Source organism: Astatotilapia calliptera, chromosome 3 (assembly GCF_900246225.1).
Source record: "Astatotilapia calliptera chromosome 3, fAstCal1.2, whole genome shotgun sequence".
NCBI lineage: Eukaryota > Metazoa > Chordata > Actinopteri > Cichliformes > Cichlidae > Astatotilapia > Astatotilapia calliptera.
Genome location: NC_039304.1, coordinates 35479576 through 35496929, shown reverse-complemented (window position 1 = coordinate 35496929; position 17354 = coordinate 35479576). Strand labels below are relative to the sequence as shown.

The following is a 17354-nucleotide window of genomic DNA, read 5'->3' as shown; positions in this document are numbered from 1 at the left end:
GCACAGTCACAATAGAGCATCTTCAAACATTTGAAGGATAAATGACTTTTAAAAAAAGCTGCGGTCACACAGTGACCTCGTCACTGATTTATTTTACCAACCATGAGTGTCAGAGAGTAATAAACTCTTTACAGACGAATTGATCCTGCAGTATAAGTACTTAAAATGCAGAGGTTATATGTGCATAGCAGAGCTGTGAAAAATTATTAAAACCAAATTGTTCAAAATCATATGCAAACCTCAAGTTTTGCTGAATTGTTTTTCCACCACCACCTCCAGGATAATAATGCCCAGTAAATTATAGCAAAATGTATGAATAGAATTCAATAAAGTAATGTGGCATCGTTATCAAAACTTTAGCGCTTTTATTCATTTTATAAACATTTAGGGGATGCAAATCAATTAATTAAAAAAAATCCACTGACCCTGCTAAAGATTATGCTGCAAAAAAGAGGGCAGATGGAGGTTGCAGTACAGTTACCACTCACACAAACTAAATGATCACACTCCAATACTACTGCACAGCCACCATAAACCATACTGCCCCAAGTGTGCAGACTGGCTGCCACTAGGAAACTCTGAAGAAGACAGAAGGGCCATGATTAAAAATTATTAGGACAAATCACCAAGAGAACAAACAACAGTTTAACAGTTAAAAGTGTAAAATAATCAGCACTTGACTAGAATTGGAAAGAGAGAGAAAAAAAGAATTAGACTCAGACACAGCACAAATTTAACTACTATAAAAATATCATGGGTTTATACACATATGTGCTCAGTTAATACCAGAAATTCTTGTCCACACAGCCCAGGCAGCTGTAGGTTTATGATTCTTGAAGAACTGCTTTGAGATTAGTCTCTCTGTCTCAGCTATAGTAAAGCATCCAGCTTGAAAAAAAATACTTGTGTTTAGCTTTTCCCTTAACCCACCAGCACCTACTGCAGCAAGTGCAAAAGCACCCGGGAGTGCCAAACCTTAAAATTCAACTCACCAGTGGTACAATTACTGTACACATGCAGCTTGGGACACTCTGTTCAATCAGCCTCCATCATTAAGGGAGACAAAGAGGCCTCATTACACCTGATGCATGACCTTTTGTACACCAACTATTCCCAGTATTTCTGAATCCCCTAGGGATGTAAGAAATTCCGTCCATTACACATGGACTACAACATGTGACTGTTAAATGTGACTGCAACATACCATCCACTGTTACTTTTATCTTTACATGTATTTTTGCATATATTACCTCTAGTAATAAACAAACAAACAAAAACAAAACACGTTTGGAAAAAAAATTAAATTATTTGCGGTACATCTACTAAATAACTAAATATAGCCTAAACATGTAAGTTTTGCTTCAGTTTTGTGTATTTAAACAAGGTCAAATCACATAAATAAGGGGGGGGGGGGCTTTATTATTAGTAGTATTTACATTTATTACACGTGGAGAGAGATGTAACAACTTTTTGAACAGTGATTATAATCACGTGACAGCTGTTCCGTACGTTACTGGCTTCTGCCTGTGAGATGCTTTAAGAATAAATAATATGTCAGCGGGACACAACAGTGTGCTTGACCTTATAAAGCTTAATAGGATTTAATTGCCGCATAGCCTAGTTATAAAGATTTCCGACACTCTACCTTTAAATGAACTCCATTCCCGTACGCATGCGCAGGCTGTGTTTGGTTTTTCTTTAACCTGAGGAACTGTCTAGTGTCGCTGCGCTAGCAAATCCATCGCAGCTGTAGTTCTTGTCATGTTTTCAGAGCAACGGCGTGGTTTTCCCCCCACTGGAGTACAAGGACACAACACCAGACAGTGTCGCCAAGGAAATATACGTTTAAGGATGCTGCAGTCGTTTTGGGAATAGACTAACAGGACCAACAACAGTTCAAAGTGTTTACCCAGCGCTCTCTCCGGTCGGCAAGAATAGCACTGCTGTTTCCACATCGCAGTCACCACATCCATGTTCACTGCGGCAGCCTGCTCTCCGGGTCCTGGGCTTCACACGCTACAACCTCTTTGTTCGTCTGTGGAAAATATCCGGGAAAGTGTTACGACCTGTGGAAGGACTGCCGTATGTTAAAGTGTGCATCCCCTTTTCAGTCCGTGGGATTGTTTACGCATTAAAATGGCTGCTCAAATGGCATTTGGGAGAGAATGGTATTGAATCAATGCAGTAACGTTAGATTACCGAGCAGAGGCTAGACAGCCAATAAGCTACATATGCTAACAAATTTAACTTGTCAAAGTATTAATCGACTAGGCTACTTGAATAGCTTTAATCGATGGTCGGCTTTTTAGCTAGGTTCTTCCAACAAGAAGTAGGGTGAAGGGAATTCCTCCCACTCCAAATCTATGCATGCGGTTAACCAAGCAGCTTTTGTAAACACTTAGCTAACATTGCGACTTCTTAGCCAATTTTCTCCCAAATCTTTGTAAGCAGGCTTAGCTAAAGCCCTTCGTTTAAGTATGCACATCACTCAGCGAATATGCAGGACTTTTTCGTTATAATTAAAACATCCTAAATATCCGAGGCTTTCTCCCAAAGTAGACCTCAAGGCCCCGGTTTTCGGTGGAGAAGGGGGGGGGAAATGGATCCTGGGAGAAACTGTAAACCTAAACTCTTTATTTTTGGACCCAAGCTGACCATCCACAGCGATTTGCGAGGTATCAGCAGATACTTGTTGGTCTACGTTTTGTTTTACTTTGTACTGGTCACTCATGCATCCCCGGCGAAAGCGTGCGAAAAGAACTGCCTCTCTGGAAAATGTATCAACGGCTCCTGCGTCTGCGACCGGGGATGGGTGGGAGACCAGTGCCAGCACTGCCAGGGGAGGTTCAAGTAAGTGCCCTTAAAATTAAATTTCTGTCTGATTGCTTGTAAAGTGATCTGTTTATAAAAAAAAGTAGGTTAGGAACCACTTTGACCCAGTCTGCCTGCTGTTTATCCTTTAAACAGCAGTGTCGGGGAGGATCGTTTAACTGGACAAACACACCTGTGTTCACTCAACTTTTTTTGGGGGGGGGTATTGATGAGAAAGTGATTGCACGCCAGAGGCAAACTCACTTCAGTTTTATTAACTTTAAAGAGGTCCAGCTTTAGTAATAGAAAACCCATGCATTCATTATTTATCATTGCGTCCTTCAAGTGTAAAGTTCATAGATGTTTATTTATACAAGTGCTGTCAAATGTTTGATCTTAAATGTTTTCATGCCTTTTATTATTTGTCATGTTCTCTCCCACACAAGGGGGGCAATGTGTAAAGAGCCATGTTGCCATTGCAATGTTGAGTTCAGTCGACACATGAGAGCATGGGGTAGAAAAGCATGACTGTACCATGTCATTATTGACTTCGCACCTCGCTTGCTGATATGGATTCCAGATACAGTCTTTAAACAAATGAGTACAACTGGGTTTTATTTTTCTGAAGGCGGAGCCCGCAGTGGATGCGAGGAAACATCTGTCATCACCTAGCTTTAACTAAAATCCAACTGAGGATGTGACTGATATATTTATCAGCTGTTGTTCCTCTGCTGATCTGCACAGGAAGTTATCAAGGCTACATAGTAATAAGGCCACTAAGTCAAGGCTTGTGTGCAAAGTACTAAAGGAAGGAGGCAGAGACAAAGTGACAAAACGAGGAAAGATTAAAATGTTCGCAATATATAATAATAATGATGTTCATCTTCACAGACGCTTATAATGACCTTTTGACACACTTAAGGAGCACTCTGTGGAACAGAAGTACCTCGATCACAGTAATTACCCCTCTTTCAATGTGCCCTGGGTTTGCTATAAGTTGTCATCAGGCATGCTGTCAGAGAGTAACCTCCCATCAGCAGCAGACACACAAACTAATGAATCTTTATCTTTTAGACTCTGTTATGATTAGGAATAGGAACATTTACACATTGCCGCCTAGCACCAACAAGTGTGAATTCCTTTCTTGAAGGTGGATTGCAGATTAATTTCTTGCTAGTGCGGTGTGGTTGATGAAAAGCACACAGACTCTTGATACGCTGAAGGACAGACTAGTGTTTCCCTGGATACGCTCAAACCTACACGGCCAAAACTGTTTGATAGTTAATTTGAGTTTAGTGTTCACCTTCAGGAGTTATTTATGAGACTGTAAATACACCTCAGCCATATCTTTACCCTAATGTCTGCTTTTATGATGCATTATTATCTGAAACTCATACACATCATCTGTCTTTATGAATTACAACCAATCTTTAGTCAGTTATCGTGGAAAAATCAAACCAAAATATAAGAGGGGATTGGGGGGGATTTAACTCGTATTTCTTTTGATATGGGACAGTGATGTATGGCCATTTAGAAGTTCTCTATCATTGTGACACACTGCTAATTTGTTTGGCACCTTCTCAGGAGACAAGTGATTGGATGTTTTGGTTGACTGGGACTTTTCTTGGGGAGACAGTTATTTTCTGGGGTCTTAAATTGAACCTTTGGATATGAATACTGTGTGTTGTGCTGTGTTTGGACACCCATGTCAACATTTATGGGCAGAGACAAACAGACAAGACATCTTTTTAGAGAAACACCAATAGATCTATCTGCGTACAAAATATTTGATTGATATTACAACTTAATATCAATTCAGAATCGCATATAACTTCTCTGTCAGACTCGAAAATTTGTTTAAAAGTGATAGGGTGACTGATGTACGTACCAGTCAGAAATCTTTTTTTCTTCCCCGCAAATACTTGAATTTAACCAAATGTAACTGTGCTGTTTTAATTTTGTGATTTTTCAGGCTGACAGAACCCTCAGGATACCTCACAGATGGTCCAATCAACTACAAGTACAAAACCAAGTGCACCTGGCTCATAGAGGGCTAGTAAGTATTTATGTAAATCATTGTGTTGTGTAGATGCTGGGTATGCAGAATTTATTATGTAGTGCAAACTGATTAATGCAATTAATTGAAGCTCATCAGCATCTCTATGGCGACGGGTATGCTTTTGTTGCTTAGGTAATGTAGTGTAAAGCTGGCTGGCTCTGGCATTTTGAAAGTTTAATATGTTTAACAAGGATCATCATTCAGAGAAAAGAATAACCTTTACCTTACCTGTTGATGCTATTTATTGTCACGGCAACAGCAGCTGCTCCAGGACAGACAGGAAACCACGATTGCAATAAACAGTTTATATTCACTAAGATGGTTCAGCTGAAACGGAAAAAATCATGCAGTGGTATCTGTTTAAAGAAAAAGAAACATTTTTGAGCATCTTGAAGTAGCGCTGGTTCTCAAGCTATATTCCCAAGATTACCCTGTACCCATAAACCATAGCCATTGGGTCTTCAGAATAATTTAGTGATTATTTTGGAACATATATGCAAAATTTCTGTTGTTTAAAAGAAAAAGTATATGCCTTTTATTTCCTCCTTAAGGCAATGGAAACTGTGAATTGTGACACATCATACTATATTGAAATTACTCACTTCTCTCAGGGTGTGACCAGGCATTATTGCTGCTGTAACTGGGCTTATTAGACAGCTAACTGGGGATCTTGATGAAATAGTTTAATCACTTTTATATTTAAATATATTTAAATGTTCATTTGCTATTTATCTAGGGATTGAGAGTAACGCAATTTCTATTCTCTGTATGTCCTGTACATGTGGCAGAATCGACAAATAAAGTTGACTTTGACTTTGACTTTGACTTTTGAGTCAGGCCACTGTGTCAGATAATGTTGGGCCAAAGCCAACTAAAGTAATATTGTAACCGAGATGAGCTTCTTGGAAAAGCGTCTTCCCTGTGCAGGGTCACTGGCAATGAAAAGTTTAACAGTCCTTGATCTAAATTCTTACGATAAATTTGCATGCTGCTCATCACTACACCGTGACTCAGGAGATTTAATGGGGCGTTTACTAATCGTAGGGTCAACTGTGTGTCGTGTTAGTGTCCTTCGGTAAGATATTGAACTCAACCCATATTAGCGAGTGTGTAGGAAAGGATGAAAGATGATGGGTTGTTTGCCAAGAAAAGTCATTATAAATATGCATTAATGTGTGCAAAAGTGATTGGAGTGGTCAATAAGACTGAAAAGCACTTAAAAAAAACAGTAATCTAGTTAGCTTCCATTAAAACCTGAACCGTGATTCTATTGTTATTTCTCTTCTTCAGTCCAAATGCAGTTCTTCGCTTAAGATTCAACCACTTTGCCACAGAATGTAGCTGGGACCACATGTATGTCTATGATGGAGACTCGATATATGCTCCTCTAGTTGCTGTTTTCAGGTGAGTCGCTTACGTCTTACTTTATTCCTCGATACAGATGAAATACTTTTACTCTTCTGTCACATTGTAACCAGTGTGTGCACTCTTAACAAATCAGTATTGGTTTGTAAAATAAAAGAATAAATGAAATAAAGTCATGAAAAAAAATTGTTAAAATTTTGGAGTCAAGGTCTCCAGACTCTTCTTCTGTGTTTGTTTAGTCAGACACATGCAACAAAAGTTCAAGTCGACTGCAGAGAGTTACCAATTTCTGCTTGCAATTTAGAACTGGTGCAAATTTCGAGAAAGTAATACTGATTCTTTTTTTGTGTTTCTCTAGCGGTCTCATCGTGCCCGAGATACGAGGTAATGAGACGGTTCCTGAGGTTGAGACGACTTCAGGCTACGCACTATTACACTTTTTCAGCGATGCTGCCTATAACCTCACGGGATTTGAAATATTTTACTCGTAAGTACTTACCTTGTGAGTAATTATCGGCGTCACAATTCTAATGATTAGGTGTCTTTCTAATTATAGATGACAGCAAACTGTTTTCAGGCTTTCGTGTCCTTATAGCTGTTTTTCTAGTGACATGCTAAACAGTTTTTATGTCTCTCCAGTCTTTTTGTTCCACTAACTGATAGCACCCCTCAGTCATCCTCAGTCTGTGTTGGAGTACTAATCCAAATCATATTTGTCCAGGATCAACTCTTGTCCCAATAACTGCTCCGGCCACGGGAAGTGCACACCTGGGAACTCAGCTGCCAGCAGAGTGTACTGTGAATGCGACAAGTACTGGAAAGGCGAAGCCTGTGACATCCCTTATTGCAGAAACAACTGCGGCAGCCCTGACCACGGCTACTGCGACCTCACAGGGGAGAAGCTTTGTGTCTGCAATGACAGCTGGCAAGGTGGGAGCAAGCTGCAGATCTTTTGCAGATGCTAAAAAAACCTCTTAAGGTTATTTGGAACAGCTCTACTCACTCTGATCTAACCCTGTGGCATATTTCTGAAGCGGCATACACAAAATTCATTTTTTCCAAAACAAATCTTATATCACACCATCTCTCAACGTATTTTGCAATCAGGTGTACTAAAGATGGACTCCTCCCACGTGCGCTGCGGTCTGCAAGGCTGCGGTGGTTTTATGTTGTAAGCTTGTGTTGTACTGTAATGCTGATTAGCAGCACGCTGATCAGGCCTGTGCATTATTATGCGCCTCGAGCTGAAGGAAACAAAATTCTTTTGCGTGATGAAACTTGACAGACTCATTAGCTGAGATCTCTTCTTTTTTTTTTGTCATGGCCTCCGATCGCACAGTCTAACATGTTTACTTCTCTCTGACTGTCATGTTTGTTGAATTGCATTCCTCTGTTTATGGGTTTTGAGGTTTGAGAGCAACCAGTTTCCTTTTTAAGGTTTCAGTGGGTAATTATGAAAGTAGCTGGCAGGTGCTAATGAAGAATTGCATCATGCAAATATTAAGTTGCCATGGAGCAGATATAAAAGAGACTATAATATTATTGATTTTGGAGATTTTTGTACATATGAGCATTGGTGTTTATTGTTCCTGAGCTATAATTTCTTTGCTTTTGCTGCTCTCCTGTATGTCCCTGCAGGCCCGGACTGTTCGCTGACCGTACCGTCAACAGAATCTTTCTGGGTCCTCCCCAGCGTCAAGCCCTTCGGCACATCACTCGCCAGAGCCTCCCATATGGCTATGGTGCAAGAAAAGGTCATGTGGGTGGTGGGGGGATACACTTTCAACTACAGCTCATTCCAGATGATTCTTAAGTAAGTAGAGGTTTTTCCTCGAGCAGCTTTCTCACTTTGTATGTTGTTGATGTGTTTCTGAATAGAAAAACCACCATTGCTTATTTGGGGTTTTGCTCACACACAATGTATGGCTAAGCAAAGATTTCCTTATATTCCCCGACAAAAATTGCAGATGAGTTTAGGTGTCCGTGACTTACATTGTGATGGTGTATGTGCTGCTCTCATGAAGGCCAAATTGAGAATTTAATATTTAAAGTACTTGGATGGTGGTGTGGAAGCGTTTGCAGGGCTGTCAAGGGGCACTACTTTACGCCTTTGCCTCGCTACGATATGCTGTGGATCGCTACGGCTCTCTTTTAGTTATTCCCCTTCACTCTGAGACATTAGAGAATGTCTTATACTTTATTCACCAGCTTCTTATTGAGAACAGCTGCAGTGTGTTTTGTCCCAGTTATGCAGAAGTCGTTTGAAATTATCAAGTGGTGACTGTGGTTTAGGTGTCTGTACGCTGGTTTAATATGTGAAAGGTTTGCAGTTAAAATGAAAGTTCATATTCGATGTGCTTTTTATGCATTTATTTATTTTACCCTGTATACTTTTAACGTGTTATGTCTTGTCTCAGATTGTTGTGTATGTGCTGTACTTGGCACAGGAAAAAAAGACCTACTCAAATTTCTTTGGGATTTCTTTTTCTTTTGCCACAGCAGATCATCTTCCTCCTTCTTCCTTCTCCCCCTATCCCTAGCGGCCTCCTCCTCTGTCACACCAACTCTCTGCATGTCCTCTCTCACTATATCCACAAACCTTCTCTGTGGTTTTCCTCTTTTCCTCCACCTCCAGCATCTTAAATTTCTTTGGGACTACTTCTGTAAAAACTGAGAAATATGGCACACGCTCAGAGTTCTCTCGCAGTTTAGCTGACGGTTCATCTTTGTTGCTCAGACAAGCTCTCACCATCTGCTCAGTGTTTGTTCATCACCAGGTGTTATGATTCCTGTTGCTCCTGGAGTGCCTTGTTTAAATTGCTAATGTGTGATGATGTGACCAGGTGTGCTTTTTTTTTTTTTTTGTGTGTCTTTTTTGGATGTTAATGGCAGCCAACAGTAACGTATGCATTTGCCAGCCTGCTAGATTTTTTGCACAGCAAAATGTTCAGCTCGATTAAATCTAAAGACCTTGAGGTAAACTTATATTAGAAAACAAGACACTATAATAGCGTAGATTTTAACAATGTACATTTTGATTGTAAACTTGCATTTTTATATTTTAAATAATAATAGAATGCAATTAACAATGTTTTATATTATTTCATTTAGTGCTGTCAGCATTAATCTTGTTAATATGACGTTAACGCCATAACTTCGTTAACGCGGCAAATCCCCGTTAGCGAGTTAACACGGCCCCGTGAGAGGGCTGCACACCGCTAATGTGTTAACGAGCTAACCGCACTAATGCGTTGATGCCGTGCAGGCCTTGCATGGGATTATCCACGTTAACTCGCTAACGGGGATTTGCCGTGTTAACGCGGTTATGCTGTTAACGTCGTATTAACTAGATTAATGCTGACAGCAATAATTTCATTATAAATCTGGAAAATTATATAATGAGAGCCTTGAAACACCCCATGCCCCCCTTTATATTCATCCTGCTTGCTGCAGGTATCTCTGCAGTATAAAGTGGGAAGGCTCCCGTCAGCGAGTTGCTTAATTTAATCGCATCAGACTAAGTTAATAGTTTATCTGCAAATTTGAATGTAGTGTCTGTAGCTTTACTGTACATTGTTGTGTAAAACAAAGGGCGGTGGGTGGAGCAGCTACGAAGTTTGCTTTTCTTCTCGTCGAGGTTGTTGATCAGGTGGTTTGATGAAGGATTTCGGCCAGCTCTTGATGGTGATTACAGGAACAAACGCTATTGTTTTGGACGTGATAAAAATGTTTCATTCCACCTGAGCTCACAGTCTCAGTAAGAGCTCCGCCTCTTCACTCCTCGTGGGTTGTATGTAGAGAGACGGCGGCTCCACGTTAAACCGTGACAGCATCATCTTCAGTGCTGCTGTTATCAGTCTTTTTGTTTAAAACCTGGGGCCTGCCTGGGCTTCATGCTGTTTTAATTTTGTATTCACACACACATGCTTCTAGATGTGTTTCTATTGCAGGTCTATGTGGGTGAAACACTCGCGCTTACACCGAAATGACGGAGCGCTACAGAATTTAAACTAAGCATCAAAGCAAAAAAAATGATTTTTTAAAAATTTTTATTATTGATCGATGAATCGTTGCAGGCATGTTATGAAGCCACAGTGGGACAAAAAGTGAATATGCAAAGGGCTTTTCCCCCCTCTTTGGTGTGTTGGAGGTGCATTTAAAGTGTAAAATTCTGTTTCTTTTCTCTGCAGCTACAACCTTGAGAGTGGCATCTGGAACACAGTTCCCATCAATAGTGGCCCCGTGCCAAGATACGGCCACTCACTTGCTGCCTGCCAGGTAAACACACACAGATTTAGAAAACCACAACAGTGACTGGGAGGGAGGAATATTTGGGAGAAGTGGGAAGAAAAGCAATCAAATGTGGTTTCAGAAAAGAAAAGGTTGCTTTCAAGCAGGAACTGCTTATTTCTTTGAGTAACTGAATGTTGTAACATATTCCAAACACAGAACTATTTTAAAACAACAGCAGGAGAACAACTTAAAATTATGGAGTTTAAAGCAAACGCAGGCTTGTCCTAGAGGCACATTTATGGCACGTTTAGAGACGAGTACATTCTTTAGCTTACTAAATAAATGCCGTCCTGTGTTTAGGATGATATCTACATGTTTGGTGGAAAACTGGAAGCCGGCTGGGAAAACGTGACGGACGAGCTGTGGGTCTTCAATGTACCCAATCGGACATGGCAGCGGAGAAACCCTGTGGTCGGCCCACCGGCCCAAGCTCAGATATACGCCGTGGAAGGACACTCGGCCCACTGCGTCCCACTGGACAACGGCGAGACTATCATGCTCGTCGTCTTTGGCTACTCCCCTATCTACAGCTATATCAGCAATGTTCAGGAGTACAACCTGAGTGAGTCACAGCTTTCAAGTGCAGACTCTTTCACGTTTTGTTTCTGCTTATCTATCAGCTCTCTGTAGCTTTCCCTTAGCACTGAGATAAATTTAAAAGCCCTGGCAAGCAAACCCAGTATGGCTGTGCTTCCAAACTGCAGTGGATGGTATCCACTCATAATTGTAGACTTCTCTGGGATCTTTTTTTTTTTTTTTTTAATTTAAAACCTGCCAGCAAATACTTTGTGAATCCAAAAACACCATATTTCATGACTGAATTTTTGGATAGCAGAGTCTAAGTGTCCTGTTTTATTTCTTTTTTTTTTTTCAGTGTAAACAATAAATAAAAAAGTATAAACAGCAGCCATGTAAACCATCCCTGAAAATCTGTGTTTGAAGCATCAAGATACAAGAGCCCAGCTGTCTGCTTCGATTCTACTAGGAGAGATCTAATTGTATATATATTTTTTCCCTATAAAAAATGTCTTCATATATTTTCTTTTTAGGGTCCAACACGTGGTTGGTGCCCGAGACCAAAGGTGCCATTCCCCAGGGAGGCTACGGCCACAGCAGCACGTATGACAGCGGTAGTGGCAGCATCTACGTTCATGGCGGCTATAAAGCTCTGCCCGCCAACAAATACGGCCTTGTCGATGACCTCTACCGATACGACGTGAACACGCGGACATGGTAAATCGACACAGTTGCGCTGCTCTTGTTGTTTCATTATGCATTCCAGACTATATGTGACACCGTGGGAGTTGCATATCTCCTTGGCACAGTTGTCCTTGACACGCCTGTCATGCACATGCTCCAGGTTCATTCTGAGAGAAAGCGGCTTTCCACGGTACTTGCACTCAGCTGTGCTCCTCAGCGGCACTCTGCTCATTTTTGGAGGCAACACGCACAACGACACATCCCTGAGCAACGGGGCCAAATGCTTCTCTGCTGACTTCCTCGCCTACGACATCGGTAAGAATCCTGTTATTGTTAAATAGTCCTTTATTTATTTATTTTTAAATGTATCTCTCTGTTTCACATAAAATCAGAAGTACAATCAGATCCATCCGCTATGTTAACTGATAATCACACAGCGAATCCGAAATAGTCACCTACACCTTGTTTTCCTCAGCCTGTGACGAGTGGACGCTTCTGCCCAAGCCAGACCTGCACAGGGATGTCAACCGCTTCGGTCACTCTGCTGTGGTTAGTAATGGGTGAGTGTTTCTATTAGAATTTCTGTGTAGATCACCCAGATCGATTGTGAAATCAGGTTTGGTAGCTGTCCCTGTGGTGTAATCATGTTTTGTTTCATAGAAAATGCCCAGTTTTTCCCAGTAGTTTAATTTAATATATTCCACTGTGGTCTCGGCACTAATTTATCTTTAGAGTGGATGACTGGGTCTCTTTGTGAGCATTAAAAGCTTAATTTTTTACCATAAATTTGAAAAACAGTGTAAATAATAAAGAACTGTTCAATATCACAGCAATAACAATGTAATAAAATGACTTGCTTAAAAAAAGAGAAAGATTAGATAATTATGTTTATCAATTTGAGCATGGCGAAATAGAAAAAATACTCCATAATTAAAAAACAAAAGTCCAGTTTATCTTAATTTGTTGGCTGTAGTTTACACCTTTTTTTTCCTTTTTCTTTTTCTACACTGTTTTCTTTCGTCTTGCTCAGGTCCATGTACGTGTTTGGGGGCTTCTCCAGTGTACTGCTCAATGATGTGCTTGTTTACCGACCTCCGAGCTGCCAAGCCTTCTTGGCAGAGGAGGGTTGCGTGAAGGCTGGGCCAGGGGTCCGTTGCATCTGGAGCAGAGGCCGTTGTCTCCCCTGGGAAGTCAGAATGGCTAATAGCAGCCTGACTCCTGCTCCATTTTGTCCACCTAAAGCTGGTGAGAAAGACCACAGAACTTCTCCAGCCTCTTTTCACTTTCTCGTCACTACTTTATTTGTTGTTGTTAAAACTGCCTTCTTTCTAGAAATTGTATTTTACCCGTATTTACAGACTGATTCATGCACTCTTGTTGCTCTCCCTCTCATCTCTTTGTAGTTACAATGGACGAGTGGTGCTACAGGTTCTCAGACTGTGCCAGCTGTACAGCAAACACCAAGGGGTGCCAGTGGTGCGATGATAAGAAATGCATCTCAGCCTTCAGCAACTGTACCTCTGTAAGTGTTCCAACAGGGGGCAGCAGTGCACTGCTGATCTTGTGTTCAGCTCCCTGAAGCTGCCAAACGTGCACACAAGGACACATGCGCTTTTTAATACAGGTTTTGTGAGTCGAGGACATTGGTATGATAATTTTGTGCTATTCAGGACTACATGGAAACATCACCTCATTGCTTAAGGCAGAAAAAGCCTTTGCACATGGACTGTATATAAAAGATGGACACGGCCACCATGACGTCACCCGTTGGTCTCTAAAATCTGCATTTTTGAGGATTCATTAGTAGCAGTATTTAAAATATTTTGAACCAGAAGTAAGCATAGCAGGTTTAGTTGGCAGACTATATCCATAAAATGTGTGTGCAGTGCACAGGCACTGCCCTGACTAATTAACTAAATACATTTAACTGATTTAAACTGAAGGATGGACGTCTTGGATTGTGTGAACAACAAACCAAGCTGTCTTATTTTTTAAATTTCAATATTAATGGTGAAAAAGCACCAACAGAGCAAACGCCAGTAAGACACCTTCCTATTATCTATATAAATCTGTATAAAAGAAGTATATAATAAAGTGGGGAACTATTTATAGCGAACAAAAGCGTCTTTCATACCAGACTGTAAAGATTCTATTTAATGCTGTTAATTTAGACATTTTAACACGGCGGTCCATGGGGCTCTATCATAAAATGACACTTTCTCTCATGATTCTTTTCTCTGCCGCTGCAGAATGTGAAGAACTTCACTGAGTGTCCTGTGCGGAACGAGCAGGTGTGCAGCAAGCTTGCCAACTGCAAGAGCTGCTCATTGAATCTCAACTGTCAGTGGGATCAGAATCACTCGCAGTGCCACGCTTTGCCCGGTAAGCTTTCCGTGCACACAAACACGCCACCTTATTAAACAGAAGCTTCGGATTTGGTTCTCACACATGCATGGCAGAGGATTTTTGGTCATTTCCAGGCAAGCATGTGGGAGACTGTGGGAGATGCAAGATAAATGCAGATATGTTTTAAAACTTAAACCTAATGCAGAGATGCTGATCAGTGTGAATACTCAACAGCCCTTGTAACATGAAACGGCCACATTGGTGGTTGTATTTAGTGCGTCAATTACGAGCGCTGACATTCAGACCTGAAGGGAAGCCTATTTCATTAATTAAATTTTTGCAGATGTTAATGACTCCCTACCAAGTTTACTTCTTCTGCCGCTGCTTGTACGGTTAAACCCAGTATCAGGGATTTGCAGAGATGTATTTTCAAGATGTCATCCCAATGTTGTTTATGAGGTCTGGCAGTGTATTTAGCTTACCTCTCACCATCTACCCCCCCGCACCCACCCATCGTGTTGTTGATGTTGACGCTGGCTGAATCTGAAGAGATAGTGCTGTCACTTTATCCATAATTTTCAGTTCACCAAGCCCTGTCGCCTAAGGGGAGTGCAGTGGGAGCTGAAAATAATATCTCTGTGTGTGTGCATGTGGGTGTGGATTTCTGATTCCTGAAAGGGAGCCGCTGATTGCACAAACAAAATGCACACAGAGCAAATGGGTGCAAATTACGCTCAAACAAAATCAGTAACATCCACACACACACACACACACACACACACACACACACACACACACACACACACACACACACACACACACACACACACACGTGTTAAACCCTAATTCTTTAGCCCCCTGTGGTTTGTTATGCCTTCTAAGTTCTCTGTTTTCATTTTTCTTGGATTATGGTTCTCCCCGTTGAGCAGTACTTAACTAATATTATTCCATAGTTAATTATGTCATTTTTAGCTTACGACACAATACAAATAATGTCAAAGTAGTTTTTCCTGTTAAAGTTAAAGGAGAGCAAGGTTTTCTTGGCCCGAGGTCATTCACTTCTTGACATGCTCTTTTGATCGTCCAGCTCAGCAGTGCAGTGAGGGTTGGAACCAGGTGGGTGATGCCTGTTTGAGGATCAACTCCAGCCGCGAGAGCTACGACAACGCTCAGCATTACTGCAAGAACCTCAATGGCAACATCGCCTCACTGACCACCTCCAAACAAGTGGACTTTGTGCTCGAGGAGCTCAAGAAGCTCCAGCAACAAGACAAGGTACACTTAAATCAGTCATAAAGCAGGGGATATTGTGTTTTATCCTTGCTTTATTGTTTGACAATATACATGTAGTACAGTATCTCACATTCATTTTGAAATATTTTCTTTTGCTAGAATTGCAGTTTACACCTTGGTGTTTAATTGAGTGAAAATAAAAGTGCATTTTAGCTGCTGGGGGAGCCTTTCTCTAACTCTGACTTATTGATTCTGAGCCCCGATCAGTTTTCTGCAGCTCTATTTTTATCTGATTGCAGGCATTCTTCTAGCTTTCTTGCCTTTCAACCAATTATGGGGAAATAGTTTTCCACTATTCCAACATCTTGTCTCAGACTGTGTGGTTTGCACATAGTTTTGTTTCTGAGATACCGCAGCTGATGAATCAGACTGCGATAATCACTCATCACTTCTGCCTGCCTTACGCAGGGCTAAAAGGGCCTCTGTGATTCTGTCTGATGGAAGAATCATGTGCACCTACAGTATCTAAGACCTTGACTGCGTAGTCTGGTCTGCATTTAGTTTTTCTTTTTATCTGAGTAATTTTCCTGATGTTGCTCTAAGTTTATATATTTATTGCTCTGCTCTGTTTTGTTTAACCCTATGATATGGTGCAGAAACTTGTTCACTGAGAGAAATCCAAATATTCACAGCAACATTACAATTAGAGCTTCTGCTTCTTTAATGGAAATGCGGTTTTGGGCATACTGGCTTCTTCTCATCCCTCGCGGCTACGTATTCTCCTTGCAGTGACAGAAAATTGTGGCATCTACTGATGATTTTAGTTTGGTCATGCCTGCTGTATTCATGAGAATGTCATTTCCTGTCAGTCTGCTGGGTTGAAACGCGGCTGTTTGTTCCAAACAGAACCTTGACATGCCTTTCCACATCATTTTCCCATTACATTAAAAGTTGAATCCTGAAGGCAAATAAGTAATCATATCTGTGAAATTATTCTCAGCAGACTTTTAATAGCATCTTTGGTTCCTAGGTGTAAATGCAGAAGGCAGGCTTTTTTCCCTTTTTTTTGTTAATAGCAGGATGGAGTAAAAAAACGAGGCACTTTTATGAAATTTTATCTTACATTTGAATAGCTTTATTTGTTTAGACTTTTGCTGTTTTTCCACAGCGGCTGTCTCCCTGGGTGGGTCTGAGGAAGATCAATGTGTCATACTGGGGTTGGGAGGATATGTCTCCCTTCACCAACAGCAGTCTGCGTTGGCTGCCCGGTGAACCCAGTGACTCTGGTTTTTGTGCCTACCTGGAGGAGCCACAGGTGTCAGGACTGAGGGCCAATCCATGCACTGCTACTGCCCACGGGCTCATCTGTGAAAAGGCTACTGGTGAGATGACCGAACACACAAGTACACTTCCTAAATATTGCATCTGCTTGAAAAGGTTTTTTCATGTCTTTTGTTTTGTTGTTTCTTTGTCCAGGCAATCCCAACCAGAGCACCCGTCCATCCTGTAAGAAACCTTGCTCGCTGCACACCAACTGTGCCAACTGCACCAGCCAGGCCATGGAGTGTATGTGGTGCGGCAGCGTGCAGCGCTGCGTCGACTCCACTGCATACGTCATCTCTTTTCCCTATGGCCAGTGCCTGGAGTGGCAGACTGGAGATTGCGTGGGTGAGTGTCTGAACTTAATCTAGATGAGTCTTCTTTGAAGTCTGCAGTCCGGCATTAAGGTGGCAGACAATAAGCTTTCCCAGAATGGCTTCTGTAAGCAGTCAATATTCATCTCGGAGAGAAAAAAGGTTAAAGGAGGAAACAGGCTTAAAGTGGCGGGTGTCTGTGGCGGAGGGAAAATCGTATTAGTTTTCTGTGATTGGATTTGGAAGCTGTTTTTGGTTTGTAATGGCCAATTACTTTTGCATATAATCACACGCCAACTGTTAGATTTCCCTGTTGACCGAGCTGTAGATGGGCTCTTTATCATTAGCTGGTTTTAAGTAGTTTAAAGACAGTCTCACATCAAGAACAGTGATTGCAAATAACTCTGTGAATA

General features: G+C 41.3%; 1 protein-coding gene across 2 annotated transcripts in view; it reads left to right on the top strand.

Annotated features, from left to right (window-relative positions):
* Window positions 1–1651: 1651 nt before the first annotated feature.
* atrnl1b (attractin-like 1b) overlaps window positions 1652–17354 on the top strand; it is a 70512-nt gene continuing 54809 nt past the window's right edge. Inside the window, exons 1-17 of one of the 2 annotated variants that reach the window (XM_026163092.1) lie at window positions 1652–2850; window positions 4784–4867; window positions 6161–6274; window positions 6594–6722; window positions 6957–7165; window positions 7874–8048; window positions 10426–10513; window positions 10829–11090; window positions 11578–11761; window positions 11889–12043; window positions 12204–12288; window positions 12759–12973; window positions 13132–13250; window positions 13978–14110; window positions 15162–15349; window positions 16476–16689; window positions 16784–16975. In XM_026163092.1, the coding sequence (XP_026018877.1) occupies window positions 2600–2850; window positions 4784–4867; window positions 6161–6274; window positions 6594–6722; window positions 6957–7165; window positions 7874–8048; window positions 10426–10513; window positions 10829–11090; window positions 11578–11761; window positions 11889–12043; window positions 12204–12288; window positions 12759–12973; window positions 13132–13250; window positions 13978–14110; window positions 15162–15349; window positions 16476–16689; window positions 16784–16975 (2797 nt within the window). In that variant the 5' untranslated portion in view covers window positions 1652–2599. The remainder of the gene's footprint in view (window positions 2851–4783; window positions 4868–6160; window positions 6275–6593; window positions 6723–6956; window positions 7166–7873; window positions 8049–10425; window positions 10514–10828; window positions 11091–11577; window positions 11762–11888; window positions 12044–12203; window positions 12289–12758; window positions 12974–13131; window positions 13251–13977; window positions 14111–15161; window positions 15350–16475; window positions 16690–16783; window positions 16976–17354) is intronic. The other variant, XM_026163091.1, reaches the window with a different exon arrangement.